This window comes from Molossus molossus, unplaced genomic scaffold (assembly GCF_014108415.1).
Source record: "Molossus molossus isolate mMolMol1 unplaced genomic scaffold, mMolMol1.p scaffold_m16_p_1, whole genome shotgun sequence".
NCBI lineage: Eukaryota > Metazoa > Chordata > Mammalia > Chiroptera > Molossidae > Molossus > Molossus molossus.
The window spans coordinates 101,476,040-101,498,505 of NW_023425344.1; the positions used below are offsets into that span (position 1 = coordinate 101,476,040).

Below are 22,466 nucleotides of genomic sequence, written 5' to 3' on the forward strand. Positions count from 1 at the left end.
GATGTGTCCCTTTCATGTCGATGTTTCTCTCTCTCTCTCTCTTCCTCTCTCTCCCTCCCACTCTATCTGAACAAAAAATGAAAAAATGTCCGTGGGTGAGGATAAAAGAAAAAAATTAAAAGAACAAAAAGGATTCTGACACATTAAGGATTTTCCCCCCTTAAAATGTGTGCACAATTCACCCTGGTCGGTTTGGCTTAGTGGTTAGAGCGTTGGCTCGCGGACCAGAGAGTCCTGGATTCGGTTCTGCTGAGGGCACGTACCTTGGTTGCGGTTTGTCTTCGGCCCTGGTTGGGATAGTGTGGTGGCAGCCAGTCAAATGTGTCTCTCTCGCATTGATGTTTCTCTCTCTTTCTCTTCCCCCCTCTTTCCCTCTCGCTCTCTCAGGATACATGCAAAAATGTCCTCGGGTGAGAATAAAAAAAAAGTGCAAAATTCATTTGCATAAAAATTTGCATAAATAGCCCTGGCCGGTTTGGCTCAGCGGTTAGAGCATCGGCCTGCGGTCCGGAGAGACCCGGGTTCGTTTCCCGCTAAGGGCATGTACTTCGGTTGCAGTTTGTCCCCGGCCCTGGTTGGTCGTGTCGATGTGCCTCTTTCACGTCGATGTTTCTCTCTCTCTCTCTCTCTCTCTTCCTCTCTCTCCCTCCCACTCTATCTGTGCAAAAAATGGAAAAATGTCCTCGGGTGAGGATTTAAAAAAAAAAATTTGCATAAATAAAAGAATAAATTCATAACAGTAAAGTAGTAGATTATAGAACCAAAGGAAACTTAGTTCAACACCCTTATGTTCAGCAGACATTAAGAAGCTAAGATACTGAGAGCACATGTTAATTAGTGGCGGTGCCAGATCTGTAATTCAACTTTCCTGATTTCTCATGCAGTGTACTTTCCACATCAGTAAGCTGCCTGAGGTATATTATTTTTTGGTAAAATAGTTCCTTAGATTCATTCATTAAATAAATATATGCTGAATAGTCACATACCAGATTCTTTTCTAGGTAACAAACACAAAAATGAAATGGTAGATAGATAGCACAGTGAGGTAGATCTTTAAAAAACTACCTAAAGCCCTGCCTCAGTGGTTAGAGCGTTGGCCCACGGACCAACAGGTCATGGGTTCGATTCCTAGTCAAGGGCATGTTCAATCCTGGCCCCTGTCAGGGTTGTGTGGGAGGCAACTAAAACATCGATGTTTCGTTTCTCTCTCTCTCTACCTCCCTTCAAAAAATAAAAGGAATTAAAAAAAAAAAAAAAAACTACCAAAATTCAAATTCTAGCTCCGCCACTTACTGTGTAATCTTGGGTCAGGTTACTTAACCTCTGTGTCCTTTATTTTTCTTATCTATTAAAAGAAAATATTAATGCCTACTCATAAGCTTGTTCAGAGGATAAAATAGAATGCTTAGTACAGTGCCTGGAACATATTAAGCATTTAAGTATTGTTACATGAAGTGATGATGACAGCAATGATGGTAAAGCAGCTTGGTTTTTTCCTTCGGAAGTTCACAGCCATAGGGAGCACCTAACTCAGTAATTCTTTATGTATTCTTTGCAATGGTTACTACCACAGGAGATTTTTCTCCTCAAAATAATTTTCCAAAAAAGTTAGTAATCTTTATTTTAATCCAGCAATAGAATAATAATAGAATTTCTAAACACATAAAAGCTGCTTGATATTGACAAAGATTTTTTTTTTTTTTTTTTAAACATGTTTTCATAGGTTTAAACATTTTTTTAATGTTTTGGCTGCTTTATTTTCAGAGTATTGGTAACACTTTTCTGTTTCTCTGGATATTTCATAGTTCTTCTAGATGTTCAAAAATGGGCATTTTTAGTTAATATATTTAAGCAACTGTGGATTATAATTTCTGTGTCTTATGTTTTTCTTTTTCTTTTGTGTTTTTTGTTTGTTTATTTTTTTTGTCCATGATGGCTGTACCAGTTTACATTCCTACCAGGAGTGAATGGTGAATGAGGGTTCCTTTCTCTTCACAACTTCTCCAATACTTGTTATTACCTGTCTTGTTAATAATAGCCATTCTAACAGGTGTGAGGTGGTATCTCATTGTACCTTTGATTTGCATATCCCTAATAGACTAGTGACTTTGAGCATCTTTTCATATATCTGCTGACCATTTGATGTCTTCTTGGGAGAAGTGTCTGTTCAGGTCCTCTGCCTATTTTTTATTTAGATTGTTTGTTTGGTGTTGAAATGTATAAATTATTTTGTCGGAGCTATTGCTTGCAAATATCTTCTCCCATTTGGTTTGTTTCCTTTTTGTTTTGTTGGATATTGACAAAGATTTGTTGCTTGACCAAACTTTATTCTCCTGAACCCTCTCTTAGGTTCATCTGCTCACTTTTTTCTTTATTAATTAATTCTTTTAAATTTTAGCTTGAGAGTACATTTATTAAAGCTAGGGACAGTGAAACAACTAAGGGGTTAGGGTAGAAGAAGCAACAGGAGAGAGACAGGGCAGGGCTGTCAGCCCTCTGGAGAGTCAGAGAAGAGGGGGCCTTGGGGACAGGTTCAGAGGGTTAGCCCGGGACAAGCTGCTGCTTGCTGCTCATTGCTTCCCTGGTTGCAAGTCTGATGGGCTCCCTTAGAGTTTAGGAAGTGTATGCCTGTGGGGGAAGATGAAGGGGAAGGGAAAGAGCTCTCCAGGAGGAAGAGCACGCCTGTTCACTTCTTCCTTGTAAAATCTAGTTTTAGGAAGAACCCTGCTTAGTCAGTTTAACCAGAACCACCCACCATCAGTATCTGATCAGGCTCTTCATCTTCCACCATCACCCAGATGATCTGATCATCCTAGCTTATCTATAGCAAGAATCCTGTTAGGTAGGTTTAGCCAGAATCTACCTCACCCCTGATGTTTCCTCTTAGTAATTTTCCATCTGTTGATCCCCACCCTCCTCCTTGACTATAAATTCTCATTTGTCCCTGATATATTGTGAATTAAGTCCAATCTCCCCTATGCAGTGGTCCCTATACCTATAGTAATAGCCCCTGCTCCCTTGAATAAAATCTACTTAACTGTGCTTCAGCAAGTGCCATTGAATTTTTTTTTCTTTAACAGTATGTATGGATAAATATCATTGAAGCAAAAAATCATAGTGCTAATTATATAAGCATTTCCAGTTACTTCTTAGGTGTAAGCAAGTGTCTTTGGGAATCTTCATTTGCCTTTCCAGAGCATTTATTATTTAGAAAAAATTTACTTATAGTTGCATTTATTAGTTCTGATTCTATCTTAGTATTTGTTAGTAGTTGCTGCTTTAATGAAGAGTAATTGTGTCATGACATTGGGATTTGTTCACCTTGAGTTCCTTTCTAATTTTTTTTTTTTATCCTCACCTGAGGACATTTTTCCAGTTTTTGTTCAGATAGAGTGGGAGGGAGAGAGAGGAAGAGAGGGAGAGAGAAACATTGACGTGAAAGGGACACATCAAGTGGTTGCCACCCACATGACCCATTCCAGGGCAAGGGACAAACTGCAACCGAGGTGTAAGGTAGCCAGGCGTCGCCTGTGAGAGGTAGAAAGAAACCAAAGAGCCAAACAGCCAAATAAGCAGAAATCAGGCTTTATTGGGTACACTCTGGGTGGGTTCACAGACTCCGGGGGTCGAGTCCTAGAAGCCGCGCCCGATGGTGGGGTTTGTGCTTTTTATATCTGCCCATTGCAGCTGGGATTTGTCTGTTAGGGCTTGACCTTGCGAGGGCTATGCATGGGAGCCTCTGAGTGTGAATAGATAAGAGCAGGATGGGAGTTAGTCTACAAGCCCGGGGCAGGCGGTTCCCGGAACAGGGTGGGAGGCTAGGCTGAGCAAGCGAAACAATGGTCCCAGTTTGGCGCCAGTCCCCAGGCTATCGGACTGTGATATAGGAATAGGGGCAAGGTCGTCTTTCTGGCTACTTCCTGCTGGACAGGGGCAGCGTCAGGGGAGGGGGCCGAGTCGGCGTGGTCCGAGTTCGGGGGGGGACTGGTCAGAGGCTGGTATTGTTGTAGTATCATTTGGTGGACTTCTATTGTCCGTGTGAGTTGTGTGAATCGGTCCTGAATGAAGCGAAGAAAACGGGGCAATTAGCAGTATAATTATTATGAGGAGGACCAGGCCGAGGAGGGAGGAAAGTAAGGAGTACACAGAGGATTTCCACCAGGAGGAAGCATCTGCTGAGAATTTTTGTTTTTTAAGTTCTGAGTTTAGCTGGTGGAGGGTTTCAACGCGGGTTTCTACCAAACCTGATTCGTTGATATAATAGCAATATTCTTCCCCAAGAAATAGACAGGTTCCTCCAAGTTCTGCTGTGAGGAGGTCCAGGGCTCTCCGGTTCTGCATAGAACGTTGGGCTAGAGAGGTTATTTGTCTTTGAAGAGAGGCCAAGGACTCCGCTGAGCTGTCAATGACTAACTGGAACTGGGATGCAAGTTGGGCGGAAGAGATTAGGGAGTTAGCGAGTGCCCCTCCTCCCATTCCCGCGGCTATGGCCGAGGTGGTGAGGGAGAGGCCAATTACGAAAGGGAGAAAAACTGCACGTTTCTGCCTTGGGTGAGAGTAAATACATCGGCGTTGGAATTCAGCAGGGGTATAAACCGTAAGTTGTGGAGTCAGCGTGACCGGAAGGCAGAGAAGAGAGGGATCGAGAGGCATGGAGAGGTTTTTTGAAAGTGTATTGTTGCACCAAAAAAAGAAACCGTCCGGGGCTATCAGGTTAGAGGTTGGTGGAGTCGTCTGGTTGCAGAGGGATGAGGATCCATTGCTATAGCAGAAAAGGAATTGTTGGAGATCTGGGGGTGTATAGAGATTAACCCCAGAAAGAGGTGAGAGGTGGGTGGGCATCTCGTTAGAGGAATTCAGTGGGAGCGGGAATGGGACCACAGTGAGGGGTGGCCTGCCAAGAGCTGCACACATGAGACAAGAGGAGAGGCTGCCGATGCCTGTGAGGTTAGCTAGCATTAACCCTTCCTGGAGTAGGGTTAGCCAGGAGAAGGGTGAGGTGTTGGTGTTGAGGGAGATTTAGATTGCTCTAAGATTTCAAGGCAGGAGTGTGTAGAGGCAGGCAGGTCAGAGACGGGAAGGAGGGTAGCTGGATTAAGAGAGCTACAGTTGGAAAGGGTGATAGAGGGGTTTTCTATTTTTTTTTTTTTTTTTTTTTTTTTTTTTATTCTCACCCGAGGCTATTTTTCCATTTTTTGTTCAGATAGAGTGGGAGGCAGAGAGAGGAAGAGAGAGAGAGAAACATCGACGTGAAGGGACACATCGAGTGGCTGCCACCCGCACGACCAACCAGGGCCAGGGACAAACTGCAACCGAGGTACATGCCCTTAGCGGGAACCGAACCTGGGTCTCTCAGGACCGCAGGCCGACGCTCTAACCGCTGAGCCAAACCGGCCAGGGCTAGAGGGGTTTTCTATAAAGAGAAGGTGGTATAGCTGGAGCCGGGAGGGCCCAAGATGGGCCAGAGCCTGGTGTGAGAGAAGGTCCGTAAGGTGAAGTGGGGAGAAGACCTGTCATGGCTGTTGGAGGTTAATTTTCAGAGCCTCGGTGGTGAGATTGGCTGCAGCTGCAAGAGCTCAGAGACAGGGCTGCCATCCGTGAACCGTGGGGTCCAACTGTCTGGAGAGATAGGCAACCGGGATTAGAGTTGGACCCGTCAGTTGGGCTAAGATTCCAAGAGCTAACTGGTGTCTCTCTTCAGTATATAGGACGAAGGGTCGTGAGGGATTAGGTAAGGCCAGGGCCGATGCTGAGCAGAGGGCCTTCAGGAGGGCCAAGAAGGCCCGGCGAACACCTTTGGGGGACGTCAAGGGCCCCTCGGGCGTTTCTTTGGCCGCCAGATAGAGGGGTTTAGCTAGGAGGGCAAAGCCTGGGACCCAGTGGTGAAAGAAGCCTAGCAGTCCCAGAAATGATTGGATTTCAGCCACCGAGTTAGGGGGCTGCAGGCCCCGAAGAGCCTGCAGCCTGTCGGCAGTAATGGCTCGATGGGTCGGGGTGACTAGGAGGCCAAGGTAAGTAACAGACGAGGTGGCTATTTGTGCCTTCTTGGCGGACACCCGATATCCCTTGCTGCAAAGGAAATTCAGTAGGAGGGTGGTGGTCGTGAGGCAGTCGGCCTTGTTTGGGGAGCAGATCAGAAGATCGTCTGCATATTGTAAAAGGGTGGAGGGGGTCAAATCGCAGGCGAGTAGGTCTGCAGCTAATGCTTGTCCAAATAGGTGAGGACTGTCCCGGAATCCTTGGGGGAGGACTGTCCAGGTCAGTTGTTGAACGGTATTGGAAACAGAGTCCTCCCAGGTAAAGGCAAATAGGAAGTGGGAATCCGGGTGGAGGGGTATGGTGGAAAAAGCGTCCTTGAGGTCAAGGACCGAAAAATGTGTAGTGGTAGGGGGGATGTGAGAGAGAAGGGTGTAGGGATTGGGGACTACTGGGGAAATGGGGACGACCGCCGAGTTGATGATGTGGAGGTCCTGAACAAGGCGGTACTGTCCTGAGGCCTTTTTAATGGGGAGAATGGGAGTATTACAAGGTGAATTGGTGGGGATCAGAAGGCCTTGTGTCCTAAGCTTGGTGATGATGGCCAGGAGTCCCATCCTATGAGCGTGCGAGATAGGGAATTGCGGGCGGTTAGGAAAAGAAGATGGGTCTTTGAGTTTGATTAAAACAGGAGTGTGGTGGGAAGCAATAGTGGGGGTATCCGTGTCCCAGACCTCGGGGCGGACTCCAGGTAGGAGCTGGATTTTGGGGTCTGGGTTAAGCTCAAGGTCGGGACTTGGCACCAGTGCCAGCAAGAAGGTCTGTTTCGGGGAGAATGAGATGCTTGCCTGGAGTTTGGACAGAATGTCTCTCCCTAGGAGGGGGACTGGACATGAGGGCATGACTAGGAAGGAGTGGGAGAACGGGTGACCCTCAAATAGGCAGTTAAGGAGGGTCGTCCGCCGTGGGGTCGAGGGTGATTCGTCGATTCCCATGACCGAGACCTGGGAAGGAACCGTAAGGCCCGAATGAGAGGGAAGGGCAGAGTAGGCAGCCCCCGTGTCTACTAGAATGGAGACAGACTTACCCGCTACCCGGAGCGTGACCCTGGGCTCAGCGAGGGTAACCGGAGTCGAAGAGCCAGGGCCCCCTCAGTCGTCCATTAGCCCCAGCAGTTCTAGGGCCGGGAACGTCTGGTTCTCAGTCCCCCTGCATTGAGGTGCTGAGGGCTGAGCCAGGGTCGGGCAGTCCCACTTCCAGTGGCCCATTTGTGTGCATTGAGGGCAAGGCTTGGTGGGGGGCCTAGGCTGCGGACAGGCCTTCGCCCAGTGGCCTTCCTTTCCGCATTTGAAACAGGCGCCCGGGGGCGTGCGCTGCCCTCCTTTGGAGGTCAGTTTTTTTTGCCGGTTCCCCTGCGGGCTGGAGGGCTGCTACCAAGGCTTGAGTCTGGAGGCTAAGTTTCTGTTGCAGCTGCACCTGCCAGGCCGCTTCAGCCGTCTCCTCCCGGGCGTTAAAAACTTTAAAAGCCATTTTTACCAGGTCTCGGATGGGAGTCTCAGGGTCCTCTTCAGCCTTTTTTAGTTTTTTCTGATATCTGGGGCGGACTGAGAGATAAAGTGAGATGCTAGGATTGTGGTCCCGTTGCGGGACCCCGGGTCTAGGCGGGTATAGCGAACCAAGGCCTCCTGAAGGCAGTTGAGAAAAAGGGCCGGGTTTTCTTCCGGGAGTTGAGTGACTTCTCTCAATTTCTCATAGTTTACTACTTTATTAGAGATTGCGTCCATACTTCTAATTAGGTATCGGAGCATTAGGTTCCGATGGTGGATGTTGGACCCTTGGCCAGGTTGGTAGTTCCAATTAGGGTCCTCCCCGGGGACCGCCTCTGTGCCTAGGGGGATTTGGTCATCTATTAGGTGGTCCCTGTCTGCCTGCTGCCTAGCGGCAGAGAGGATACACTCATGTTCCTCAGGGCTGAGAGTGTAGGTGCAAATTACTGTGATGTCATGCCAGGTCAGGTCATAAGTCTGGGACAGGTATCGGAACTCTCTGATGTAGGTTGAGGGGTCAGCTGAGAAGGATCCTAACTGCTTTTTGATCTGAGAGAGGTCTTGGAGGGAGAAGGGGACATGTACCCATACCAGTCCTTCTGCCCCAGCCACCTCGCGGAGAGGGGCCAGGACAGTAGGCGGGGATTGGGGAGTGCGAGATCGGGTATGGGCTGCTACGGGAGAGCCGAGGGGGTCAGCGGGAGGTGGGGCAGCTGGAGCCGGGTCAGGACAGGGGGGAGGCGATAGGTGATCAGGGAGGTCATCTGGCAGAGAGTAAAGAGGGGGGTCTATAGGAGGTGCCTTTGGAGAAGGGGAAGTCTGGGCTAGGAGAATCTGGAGAGTGGAGCAGTGTGAGCAAAGGTCAGGGCGGGAGCGGAGGTCCCAGAAAGCCTGAATGTATGGAATCTCAGAGTCCTTTCCGGTCCGCCGGCAAAAATTGTCCAGGTTCCGGAGGACGTTGAAGTCAAAAGTACCCATAGGCGGCCAGTGAGACTGGTTGTCTAGGGTGTATTCAGGCCAAGCGACCTGGGACAAGAAGATGAGTTTCTTCTTGTGGAGGGTCTGAGAGTATCCCAATTTAGAGAAATTTATAAGAAGACATCCCAAAGGAGTCTTAGGGTCTATTTTGGATTCGGAGTTCCCCATAATTTAGTAGCCTTCCGGACCCCTAAATGTCGGAGGAGAAAAGGGTATGAGGGAGGCGTCCCTTCCAGATACCCGGCTCCAGACAGTGATAGAGGGGTGAGTGAAAGGCGTCCCTTTCAATCAGGCCCCCTATATGGACTCCAGGAGTCGGTGAGGGGAGGGCTGTCAGCTTGGCTGAGTCTAGGACGAGAGACCCCAGCGGGGACACAGGGGTCCGGCAGGAAGGGAAAGGGATCGAATTACTTATGGCGGGAGCTCCGAATTCAAGGCGGTGGAAGGGGGCACGAGGCAGGGAGAGAGAGGGGGGGACTCTCGCCCCAGCCTGGACCGGGGTGGGTCGCAAAACCCTTCTCCCAGGTTTTGGCACCAAATATAAGGTAGCCAGGTGCCGCAGGTGAGAGGTGGAAAGAAACCAAAGACCCAAACAGCCAAATAAGCAGAAATCAGGCTTTATTGGGTACACTCCGGGCGGGTTAACAGACTCCGGGGGTCGAGTCCTAGAAGCCGCGCCCGATGGTGGGGTTTGTGCTTTTTATATCTGCCCATTGCAGCTGGGATTTGTCTGTTAGGGCTTGACCTTGCGGGGGCTATGCATGGGAGCCTCTGGAATATGAGTCGATAAGAGCAGGATGGGAGTTAGTCTACAAATCCGGGGCAGGCGGTTCCCGGGGCAGGCGGTTCCGGAACAGGGTGGGAGGCTAGGCTGAGCAAGCGAGACAATGGTCGAGCAGTTTGCCTGGCGCCAGTCCCCAGGCTATCGGACACGAGGTACACGCCCTTAGTGGGAACCGAACCTGGGTCTCTCTGGACTGCAGGTTGATGCTCTAACTGCTGAGCCAAACCAGCCAGGGCTTGAGTTCCTTTCTAAATCATACTGACTAATGGGACCTTGGATAAACCATCAGATATCTGGGAGCCCAATTTTGTAAATCTGTCATGTATTCCATTAAGTCTGGAGAAGTGCCATTAAGGTAAATCTCTTGGTTAGATATTATAATGCCTGTGAGGTGCTATTACAACTAACATCATCAAAATCCTTAACTTGTCTAGATTCTTTCCGCATTTGCAACTTGAGTGTACTAGAACTGTAACTTTTTCTTTTTTTTTTTTTAATTTATTTTATTTTTTAGAGAGAGAGAAAAGGAGAGGGAGAGAGAGAGATAGAAACATCGATGAGAAATAACATTGATTGGCTGTTTCCTGCATGCCCTCACTGGGGATCGGGCCCACAACCTGGGCATGTTCCCTGACCGGGAATCGAACCAGCGACCTCTTGGTGCATGGGTTGATGCTCAACCACTGAGCTACACCGGTCGGGCGAACTGTAATTTCTTTAACACCTTAGTGGTCTGAAGGATTAATGCAACATCCAGAGGAAATTAATTTAGTTTTATCTATAAGGTATAGTCATATTGGGCCACAAGCACTTGCCAGCAGGCTCCTTCCCACCCTGGGTCTTTTTACTGTTCTCTCTATGGAAGTAACCCACATAGCTTACAATTGTTCTTTGTTTAGATCTTTCCTCAAATGTCAGCAAAGCTTTCCCTGGCCACTCTTGCTTCTAAGCTTTTCCTCCTCCAACATGTCTCATCTCCCTTCCTTGTTTTATTTTTCTTTATGGCATTTATCACTACTTGACATATCGTATATTTTACTGATTTGTTTGTTATTGTCTGTAGCCTTCCATTGGACTCAAGGTATGGGCAGTGTCTGGCCCACAGGCCATATAAGGCCCTCGAAATCAATACCAGTTAACATCACATGCCTCACCAAATCAGCCTGACCAAATATAGCAGGTTAATTTTTTTTTTTAAATCCTCACTTGAGGATATTTTTCCATTTATCTTCAGATAGAGTGGGAGGGAGAGAGACACACACACACACATCAACTGGTTGCCTCCTGCATGACTTCAACCTAGGCTGGGGACCGAACTGCAACCAAGGTACATACCCTTGACTGGAATCAAACCCATGACTCTGGTTCTGGGCTGATGCTCTAACTGCTGAGCCAAACCAGCCAGGGCTGATTTTTATAATTTTAATTATTAATACAGACTGCAGTTCTCAAATGTGTTTGTAAATTGGAAGTTTGTATGGAAAATACACAATTTATAAGAGCCCTGGGCAGGTTGCTCAGTTGGTTAGAGCATGGTTCTTTTTTTTTTTTTTTTTTTTTGGTGCGTGCCCCTAGCGGGAACCGAACCTGGGACTCTTTGGTCCTTAGGCCAATGCTCCAACCGCTGAGCCAAACCAGCCAGGGCTAGAGCATTGTTCTGATATGCCAAGGTTGTGGGTTTGATTTCCAATCAGGGTATATACAAGAAGTAACCAATGAATGCATAAATAAGTGGAACAAAAGAGTGATCTTTATCTCTTTCACTCTTCCCTTCTCCCCTCTGTCTCTAAAAATCAATAGGTAGCCCTGGCTGGTGTGGCTCAGTTGGTTGGGCATTGTACCTTGAATCAAAAGGTGGTCATTTCAATTCCCAGTTAGCACGTGCCTGGGTTGTGGGCTCACTTCTCAGTAGCAGGTGTGCAGGAGGCAGCCCATTGATGTTTTGCTCTCACATCAATGTTTCTCTCTCTCTCTCTTTCTCCCTCTCCCTTCCTCTCTCTAAAATTCAATAAAAATATTTTTAAAATAAATTAAAAATAAAAATTTAGAAAAGAATTAATGGGAAAAGTTGATTAGGTAATTTAATAAGAATTTAAAAGAATTAATGGTTGAGGTTAATTTAAGGATTTATTTTGATAATTTTCTAAAATTTGAATTTTAAAATATAAAATGTCAAAGGTATTTATTTGACTAGTAATTTTAGGGACCTTGTCATTTGATCAGTATGGTTTTCAGGATAATCAAAGCATAATTAACACAAGAACAGAGAATAAACTAATATTTCCATTTTGTTTTTAAGATAGGAAGTTGAAAAATTACCTTTTTTTTTTTTTGTCAAAACTAAATTACTTTCATTTGTATTTATAGGCAAAATCATCAACATTACAGACTAGTAATCTGCCTCCTTCACAGGTAAGAAATCCTTTTTAAGTTTAAGTGCCAAGGTTTCAAGTAAATTACAATCAATTTAGATTACATGGTGCCCTTAAAGAATTCCAGATGAACTCTACCCTTTAAAACTTTGAAGTTAAAAGTGTGTTTATTTTGTATGTAAGTCTGAAGTACTCCTGAAAGTTTATTTACTAAATTATGCTCTGAAATACAGATTATCTCCCTCTCGTTGCCAAGAGATTTATGATTAGTTATATATTTTCAAAATTATGAATTGTTTTTAAGTTTAAAATATGATATATAATAGATTGGTGAACAGCTTATTTTATTTTCTTAGAGACCGTCTTGGTGGCCCTTTGAGATGTCTCCTGGTGCATTAACCTTTGCTATCATATGGCCTTTTATTGCCCAGTGGTTGGTGTATTTATATTATCAAAGAAGGAGAAGGTAATACTATAGTTTTATAATTCAAAGTGATGTATATAAACTCTTACAATAGACAGAGCCTGCAGCTGCAATTAAAAGGATAGATCATTTCATAGATATATTGTCATACTGAATATTCTATACCGATCCTGAGACTGAAATTATTTTGGAAGTGATATCTGGTGAGTTTCTAGGTATTTGGTGGACTTAAAACTTTTTCACTTGAGAGCATCTGGTAAATTTATACACCTTTGATTTAAGTGACAATAAGAAAATGATTGTAGGCTTAGTTTTATGGCTTCTGAGGAAACGGTGTTCTTCAAGTTTGATGTTTCTTTTGGGCCCTTTGCTAATAAAAAGGACAATGGATAGGAAAGGAAGGGAGGGAGGGAGGGAAGAAAGAAAGAAAAAGAAAGAAAGAAAGAAAGAAAGAAAGAAAGAAAGAAAGAAAGAAAGAAAGAAAGAAAGAAAGAAAGTCTACATACTCTATACCTTTGAAATATGGACATTGACATATTTCATTGAACTTGGTAGTTGAATATCTCTAGAAATAGGGATTATTGTTACTTGAGGATCAGAAATTCCAGTTAGAGATGTTAGGAGGTAACTCAAATAAGTCAGAGCATAATAGATTGATTGCAGTTCTTGAAAGTGCTCTAAGATTGTCAAGGTCAGGAATATCTGAGGCCAAAATTCTTGGGTTCAAGAAAATCCTTAAAGCAATTTTTGGGCACTATGCAAACTGAGTTACTTTCCATGGATGGGCTCATAGACAATTGTTTACCTCACTGATGGCCTTACTGATTAGATTTTTTTTGTATTTTGTCACCATTTCCCATTAAGTGACAACAGATGGGGAAAAGAAATAGGATATTTGATAATAAGGTTTTAAGTGCTCTCGTAAATATGTGCAGTGAAACACATTTTTAAAAAATCTACAGGTTTAGCCCTTGCTCAGTGGTTAGAGTGTCAGCCTGTGGACCAAAGTGTTGCTGTTGGATTCTAGTCAAGAGCATGTGCCTGGGTTATAGGTTCAGTCCCCAGCCTGGTTGGTGTTGTGCAGGAGGCAGCCAATCGATGTCTCTCTCTCTCCCTTCCCCCCCACTCCCACTCTGTCTAAAAATGTCAGTGAAAAAGTATCCTCAGGTAAGGATTAAACAAAACAAAAATCTACAGGTTTAAATAATAACAGGTGTGTTGTTCCTCTACCAAATAACCTAAGTTTATAATTATTACATTTGATAATGAAAACAAAAACCAAACATTTACCCTTCTGTGATGTAGAAGGGGTTATCAGCACATTAGTGTAAATGCTCCAGTTATAATATTTTATAGTAGAGAAACCAGAATGCATGTGACATTTGGTGAATTGTTTCCATCTTCCTTGTTCTGTGCTGTATGTTCATACATGAACTAAAGATGTTTTTGATACATTAATGCCTTGGAATATACCTAACCACTAGAAAACACTTTAGTGGGATTTCAGAAGCATAATCTGCTTTTTCAATATTATCTACTCCCTTCCTGGTCTTTGTGTATGTGTCATTCCAGCTATTAAGACATAGACCTTAATTGAAATCCTTTCTTTTCTCCTGTCACACATTTGACATTTCTTCTATGGGGGTTGGCTGCAGTGCTACACAATGTTTTACGTTTTGATTTTCCTGACAATAGGAAGGAAGAAGAACCAAACCTTTTTTCAACATGTAGTAATACAACATGTCATGTAAGCTGCAGGGAACGGTGGCACCGAAGCCAGGTGTTTACATATTTTGCAACACATTTCAAAGTTCCCTTTTACATTTCCTATGTAGAAAGTGGAGAGTTGGAGGGTAGAGAAATTTGGTGTAAGGCAGAAAAGTTACTTTGGTTAATAATTTATGTTCAGGGTTGAAGCATCTTGTCACTTTATTAAAGACTGAAAAAGCAAACTATACTTTGCTTCAGCAGTCACCCAGAATAGCAGCTTTTCTAAAATTATTTTTAAAAATATTCTTTACCCGTACAAGTATACACCGTTTTTCCTAAGGATCCTTTTCAGTTGTTTACAGATGTCTCTGAATAGAGAAATTCTTCCCTATTTTTAAATTTTCTACTTTGTTATTGTTGAATCTTATGAAGTTTTCCATTGTTTGTCAGGTTTGTAGTCCTTCCAAATTGCAAGCTCTACAGCACTGCCTTTGGATGAGATGTAGTGTTTTTATGTATTTTTTGCTTATATATGTAACAAATTAACTGGGGTTAGAGATAGATTCGTGTTAGATTTGTAAATAGGGTTTGGCTTTGGGATTTAGGCAAGGTTTGATCTGGCAGGGTTTAACAGTTTTTAATCTGATGTTACAGGAATAAAGATTAGAGAGCAGTGTATGGTTTGGAGGAGACAGATCTGTTTTGGAGATGAAGATAAAGATCTAGAAATCCTGTTAAGATGGGAAAAGTGTGGGCTGGAGAAGATTTGCCCTACTCATAATAGGGAACATTCTCATCCTCAGCCAGTGTAGGGCATGTAGTAGGCTTTCAGTGACTGTGTGCTGAATGCCCACTCTTGGCAAGATGGCAAACTGAAGTGCCATATGACACAGAAAAGCTTTCATTTTATCTAATAAATATGCATCTGGCCCTGGCTGGTTTGGCTCAGTGGTTGGAGCATTGGCCTGTGGACCAGAGAGTCCTGGGTTCAGTTCCTGCTAGGGGCACGAACCAAAAAAAAAACATGCATCTGGACCCAGACAGACAAACTGAGATAGTTCTATACATATGAAACATAAGTGGCTATTTGTGTTAAGCTTAAAAATTTTTTGCTTTTACATTAAAAGTAATACTTAAGCCTGGCCAGTGTGGCTCAGTCAGTGGTTGAGCATCGACCCATGCACCAACAGGTCGCCAGTTCATTTTCCAGTCAGGGCACATGCCCAGGTTGTGGGCCGAATCCCCAATAGGGGGCATGCAGGAGGAGGCCAATCCATGTTCTCGCTCATTGGTGTTTCTCTCTCTCCCTCTCCCTTCCTCTCTCTAAAATCAATAAAGGGAAAAAAAAGTGATACTTAAGGTCTACTGCTTGATCCCCCCCCCATACTTTTTAAAGAATGTAAATTTAAAAGTAAAAGAGATTTCTCTCATCACTCTGCAGTGGATTTGAAAAACCTTTCTGTATGTGAAATGAAGAACAACAGACCTGTTCAAAAATAGGCCCTGAATGGTCTCCTGTAGTGCCACCTCTCTCCCGTTACCTAGCCTCATAATTCTGTTAAAATGATCCACAATGGGGTGGAGGTGGAAGATGGCATAGAGGGGATAAAAGGTGATGGAGAGCCCTGGCCAGTTTGGCTCAGTGGTTAGAGCGTAGGCCTGCGGTCCGGAGAGACCCGGGTTCGGTTCCCGCTAGGGGCATGTACTTCGGTTGCAGTTTGTCCCCGGCCCTGGTTGGTCGTGCGGGTGGCAGCCACTCGATGTGTCCCTTCACGTCGATGTTTCTCTCTCTCTCCCTTCCTCTCTCTCCCTCCCACTCTATCTGTACAAAAAATGGAAAAATGTCCTCGGGTGAGGGGAAAAAAAAAAAAAAAAAAGGTGATGGAGAAAATAAAGTAGAATACAATTAATACGTGAAGAAAAAAAAATTTGAGAAAGGAAAAATAATAACAGTAGTAAATTGTCCATAAGCTAAATACTGAAAGCAAACCTGTTAAGTCCAAATAACTACCCTTAATGTATTATTTTTTCTGACTACTTTTCTTTATCAGTCTGTGCAGATTGTAAATTTACTGCCATATAGTTTCCTTGGAGCTTTCAGTAGAGACAGTCATTGAAAACCAGGTAGGGGTAAGCCCTCCCTGGGGCATGCTCACTCTAATCTCCTTTTTGAGTGAATTTTCTTTCTCCTAAACTAAGGGTCCTCACAGGACTTACAACCAGGGGAGCAATGGCAGTGGCCACTCATTCCGGGCTCACCCCCTGAACCTGTCCTGCCCTGTTTGCTCTGACTTTTCAGCGAGCCAAAGCAGCCCCACCTAGGCTCTCCTGTTGCTTCTTCTATCCGAAGCCCCTCCTTGTTTCACTGTCCCCAGCTTTAATAAACATACTCTCAAAATAAAGATAACAAAAGAACATCCAAACCGGGTAGGGGTGGGGAGGATCTCAGGAGAAACATGTTTCAGATGGAGCCTGGCATAGATGGTACTGGCCCAAAAAGGCAGGCCCACACTCTGAGGAGGAAAAAGAATCTCAGCAGTACAGCCAGAGTAGAGTTCAACAGACTAGGGCAAAGGCAGAATTTTATTCCTATTCCCTTATTTGTTGCTTTTGTAAATTTTCTTCCCTTATCACACCATACCCTACATTTTGCAAATTAATTTTTTTACAAAAGGAAAGACAGATCTCGTTAAGAGCTGAAAAACATTCTAAAGTTCTGAAGGTAGTGATAGTGATTGATGTCTATTCTTTTTCCCCATGTAATAGAATAATGTAGAAGACTAGCATTTATAGATCCAAGTTGTATAAATCTGCAAAGGATTTTGTGTAGTAGTCTGCATCACATGGATTCTTGATAAATGTTGTTAACTGTTCAGGTACCTCCCAGCTAACATTTCTGCTAACACCTTGCTCAAGCAGTTAGTCTTTAGATCCACCTACAGTTTTATTCCTTCAGAGGCCTTTTATTTTTATGCCATGAGTTACTTAAAAATGGATTTGATTACTTGAAATGTCACTCCTGCCAAGGAGGTGTACCTAAGAAGATTTGTACACAGGATAAGGAATGATCTGATTATTTAAAATATCACTCCTGCCCTGCCATTGTGGCTCAATGGATTAGGTGTTGGCTCATGGACTCAGAGGTCCAGATTTGATTCCTGGTCAGGGCACGTGCCCAGGTTGTGGCTCCATCCCCAGTGGGGTGTGTGCAGGAGGCAGCTGATTGATTTCTCTCTCTCTCTCTAAAAAATAAAAAAATGAAAAAGATATCACTTCTGCCAACGGGGTTGCATAAGAGTATTTCCACAGAGGAGAGGAATCTGTACTGAGACAGTTTCAGTCATTTTGGCATCTTGAGTGCTGGAAGGGTATAGAGATTTTACAGCTGGGGGAACCTTTCCCAGAACTCCAGTCACATATAATTATTCTGTCTTGTGCTAACAAGCCCACCATTCTCTGATACTTTATTCACTCTGCTATCATTAAAACAATCACATTACACATATCTGAATTGTTGGTTTATATGCCCCCTCTCGCCCCACCATCAATTAAACCAAGAAGTCTTTTGAGGGCTGAGAGCCTGCTTCATTTATGTTTAAATCCCCGGTGTCTGGCTCAGTGCTTGCAAAGTAACAGATACATAATATATGTTGATTAAATGAGTAGTCCAGGTTGTACAAATGTCAACTTTTTGTAGTTTTATTAAGCTTTTTTGTTTCACAGCTTTTCCATTTTGATAAATTATGAAATAATTTTTAAAAAATCTGAATTGTATAGCCAACTAGAAAAAGATGAGAATTTAGAAGCTATGAGAGGAGGAATGTACATTTAAATTATTTATTATAAACTGTTTGATAATGTCAGCACTTGCAATTAGATCTTCCCTATGGAGCTATAACTGACATGAAGTAATTTCATAAGGATAATTTGTGACTTTATGGCTTTATTTTGAATTTGAATGTTATGATTATGTTAGAGAATTCTCTTGGCATGGGATGTGTTTCATATTCAGGTTGCAGTTTTGTTCACAGGAAATTGGTTTTCACTTTCTTTTTAAAGAAAACTGAACTGAAGAAAATGGTACTTTACCCAAGAAGACTACTGGGCCTGGATGACCTTGGAATGAAATGGACTGTGGAGCTCACAAGAAAATCCTAGTTTGTGATTATTACATTTCTTTTTGTTGTCCAAAAGTTTGTTGTTTGGTTTGTGTACATACATACATATATATATTTTGCACTACACAAATGATAACATTTTAAGGACTAATATTGCTGATACTTGAATAATCAATCTCAACTAGGTTGTAAGTAGCATATATAGATTTACCTTACCCTTGAACCTGAACGACATTAAATTATTAATTATTGTTTGGTAACATGTTTACCTGATTAGCTTCCATAGAGAAATATAAGCTGCTTAGGTACAGTAGTAATAATGAGATCAGATTTATAACTGGGTATTTTTAATTTTTTAAATTAAATATGAGAATGAATGCAAACCAGGAGTGAATTTCAAGTTAGATTAAATTGATTTTATATCTTAGTCACTGAATTGCCATGTCAAGGAGTAGAAAACTTCTATAATCTTTGTTGGGTATTCACAACTCTGACTTTAGTGTTCAAACAACGTTATTATAAACTAGAGCCCTATATACGAGGCTTAGTTTTCAGAAATGATTCACAGAACAGACATAACCTACTGATGGAAAAGATGAAGAATGGGCTTGAAGTAGGTTTGAAAGTTTATTCTGAGCCTGCAGATCATTAATAAGATTTTTAATAAATTCTATACGTTATTCCTTTGTAATCATTTGTCTTTAACTGAGGATATCGTTTTTCTGCTTCATCAGGTGCTTTGAAATATAAAATAAAACCACTTATTTATACTGTTTTTACAAAGGTCTAAAAGGATACACATGAAAATTACTTTTCTGCAACTGGTAAACTACACAGCCTGGACTCTTAACCTCTTAGTGCCTCAGTTTTTCCTTCGGGGTATAATATTTGAGAAATACCTGTTTCCCAGGGATATGAAACTGATTTGCAAGGTGGCAGGCTGTGTGCTTCCATATGAGTAAGGCACACTCAGTTAACGTACATTCACGTTTCTCTCCCCCACCTCCCACATTTCAACTAAAAAGACTGTAATTTAGATCCTTGAAGGCTTTGTTTGGAATTATTTTTAGATGTACTTTGTACTTTAAAGGTATCTCTGATTCAGAGGCTAAGTAGCAAATGTTTTAAGCATTCTTGGTACGTATGATATTGGGTTTAGCATCACATGTTCAGTGTTTGCAGTTACAGAGAAAGTAAACCGTCTCCTGTATGGAGGGTGGTTCTTCGTTTGCCTGAGGAAAAATGTGTAAGAATACAATTTGCTTTTCTCAAGACTCTTTTTTCTTAATTTTTTCTTTCATGTAAGTTGATGTTTTTATTTTTTACTTCCATCCTGATTAAAATATGTCCATATAGAGGGGTCTACTAATACAAGTTTTTAGAAACTCCTCTTATTTAGGAAAACATTTAAAGTTTAGACCTGTGGATCAGGGATTATTTTCAAAAATTAGATATCAATCTGGTATCAAAATGGTGGCTTTTCTCTTAGTATATAAAGAAATAAAATGCAAATTAAGAATGTAAGCAGTTGTGATTCATTACAAGCAGTTAGGGGTTACTAACTCCTCGGGTTAACTATTTGTATCCTATTCTACAGTCTTATTTTATAGTTTGAAAAGCACTTTGCACACAGTTCTTGTATATATGAATAAAGATGTAATTATAGGATATAATGTTACTGCTTTGTTTAACATGAATCTCATTTAAAATTTTAAATTGACAGCTATGGTATTTTTTAATCGACTTCTTTTTGGTTTCTTTATGGTAAAACTAAGTTAAAAATAAAAGGTTAATGAGAAATGATATGGTTTGTATTACTTGTTACTGTTAGAAGTGCATTGATTATAATATAATAAGGATTAAATGAGAATAAATAGTAGGAATTCATAGAAAGGAATCATACTCTTTCAAAATAAAGCTACGATATTACATATAATTTTATAGAAATCAAACATTGGGATAAAGTTTAATTCATTTAGCCATTTAGTTGAGAATGTTACTGACGAAGTCAGAAAACCTAGTTTCAATTCTTACACCAAAAAGAAAGCTTCCCATAGTCACTAATGCCCCCTTGATCAGATGTCTTAAATATATTCAGTTGTTCCTAGGTGGAAAATGGTGAGAGCATTTTGTGTGTGTGTGTGTTGTTGTTTTTTTTAAATTTATCCTCAGTCAAGGACATTTTCCCATTTTTGTTCAGATAGAGTTGGGGTGGTGGGGAGAGGGAGAAACATCGACATGAAAGGGACATATTGAGTGGCCGCCTCCCGCACGACCCGTCTGGGCTGGGGACAAATCGCAACTGAGGTACATGCCCTTGACCAGAATTTAACCCGCGAATTATTGGTCCGTGGGCTGACATTCTAACCACTGAGCAAAACTGGCCAGGGCAAGGGGTTTTGTGTTTTTAATACAAATACATAACTTGTAACATATAAAGATAATGATAAAAGTGATGTTAGCTATTTGTATCATTTAAGATATTAGTATTCTGCTACATGTAATAGAAACATAACTGCAGTGGCTTGACCAAGTAAGGTTTAAGTTTTTTTCTCATATACAAGGAGTCTGGAGGTAGGAAGTCTAGAGCTGGTAAGGTGCTTCTTCCACAATGCCATGAGGTTCCTTTTGTCTTTCTGTTCTGCCATCTTTATGGGTCACTTTTCTCTTCATGAGTGCTAAATGACTGCTGTACTACTGGGTCTAAGGTCTACATTACAGGCAGGCAGAGATCCTTATCCGGTCAGGAAATTAACTTTCTTGAAAGTCTCACACAGGACACTTCCTCCCATCTCATTGGTAGAACTGGGTCTCATAGTTATGTCTTTGTCTATAAAAATATTATTTGAAGAATAAAATTAGGCCCTGGCCGGGTAGCTCAGTTGGTTAGAGTGTTGTTCCAGTATTCCAAACTTTTGGGTTTAATCCCCAGTGAGGGCACATAAAGAATCAACCCAAGGCCCTGGCCGGTTTGGCTCAGCGGTTAGAGCGTCGGCCTGCGGTCCAGAGAGACCTGGGTTCGGTTCCCGCTAAGGGCACGTACCTCGGTTGCAGTTTGTCCCCGGCCCTGGTTGGTCGTGCGGGTGGCGGCCACTCGATGTGTCCCTTTCACGTCGATGTTTCTCTCTCTCTCTCCCTCCTACTCTATCTGTACAAAAATTGGAAAAATGTCCTCGGGTGAGGATAAAAAAAAGAAAAAGAATCAACCCATGAATGTATGGATAAGTGGAACAACAAACCGATGTTTCTCTCTCTCTCTCCCTCTTTCTCTCTCCCTTCCTCTTTCTCTCTAAAATCATTAAGTAAGCCTGGTCACTGTGGCTCAGTGGTTGAGTGTCGACTCATGTACCAAGAGGCCACCGGTTCAATTCCTGGTTAGGGCACACGCCCAGGTTGTGGGCCAAATCCCCAGTGCGGGGCATGCAGGAGAAGGCCAATCAATATTCTCTCTCATCAATGTTTCTATCTCTCTCTCCCTCTCCCTTCTTCTCTCTCTCAAATTAATAAAGAAAAAAAGAATAAAATTATTTTGTCCATACATATTAGGAAAGGCCAAGCCTTTTTAAAAAAGATAGTTTTTATTGATATTAGGGAGAGTGGAAGGGAGATAGAAATATTGATGAGAGAGAAGCATCCATTGGCTGTCTCCTGCATGCCCCCTACTGGGGATTGAGCCTGCAACCTGGGCATGTGTCCTGATTGGGAATCAGACCGGGGACCTTTTGGTGCGTGGGACATCACTCAACCAAATGAGCCACACGGGTTATGGCTACATCTTTTGGTTTTTAATGCCCCCTTCCTAAGTCCTCTTTCTGATTTCCCTTTCTGCTTCTCAACCTTTGCTTCCTCACTGACTTTATCTCCATTAATCCTCCTTCCCAATTGTACCACATTTTATAAACTGGAAAATGATAAATGTCCTTTTCCCTTTTTTTTTTAATTCTCACCCGAGGACATTTTTCCATTTTTTGTTCAGATAGAGTAGGAGGGAGAGAGGAAGAAAGAGAGAGAGAGAAACATCGATGTGAAAGGTACACATCGAGTGGCTGCCACCCACACAACCCAACCAGGGCAACCGAGGTACGTGCCTTTAGCGGGAACCGAACCCAGGTCTCTCTGGACCACAGGCTGACGCTCTAACCGCTGAGCAAAACCGACCAGGGCAAAGAACTTTTAAATATATACATAGTACAGGTGAGGTATAGCCATTTCCTCCCCCCCCCACCCCCAACCTGGAACACTTCTTTCTTCTAATGAGAGCACCACACTGTCCCTTCCCCCCTGTGGAGAGCTCTTCCGCAGCCACTCTACTTAGGTGATCCTGGTGAGGCTGCTAAATGGAACACCGAGCTGTGCCCATTCCTGCTCAGCCCCAAGCCACAGTATGGGCATGTAACACAAACCCGGTCATTGCATAATCCTATTCTGACTGCAAGGATAGCCCCGGGGATGAACACAGGACTGTCAGTGAGGCGAGTTATTCTTGGTTCATTTCATGAAGCTAGGAGAGAGCATTTTGCTTTTTCCAGAATGTTACATAGTTGGAATCATGCAGTA

The 22,466-nt window shown here is 43.0% G+C and overlaps 1 protein-coding gene across 3 annotated transcripts in view; it reads left to right on the top strand.

The window, feature by feature from the left end:
- ACBD5 (acyl-CoA binding domain containing 5) overlaps positions 1–19,638 on the top strand; it is a 56,382-nt gene extending 36,744 nt beyond the window's left edge. The window contains exons 12-14 of one of the 3 annotated variants that reach the window (XM_036261268.1): positions 11,653–11,697; positions 12,014–12,123; positions 17,823–19,638. In XM_036261268.1, coding sequence (XP_036117161.1) covers positions 11,653–11,697; positions 12,014–12,123; positions 17,823–17,949 — 282 coding nt within the window. In that variant the 3' untranslated portion in view covers positions 17,950–19,638. The remainder of the gene's footprint in view (positions 1–11,652; positions 11,698–12,013; positions 12,124–17,822) is intronic. The other 2 variants (XM_036261250.1, XM_036261260.1) reach the window with 2 other exon arrangements.
- Positions 19,639–22,466: the final 2,828 nt, after the last annotated feature.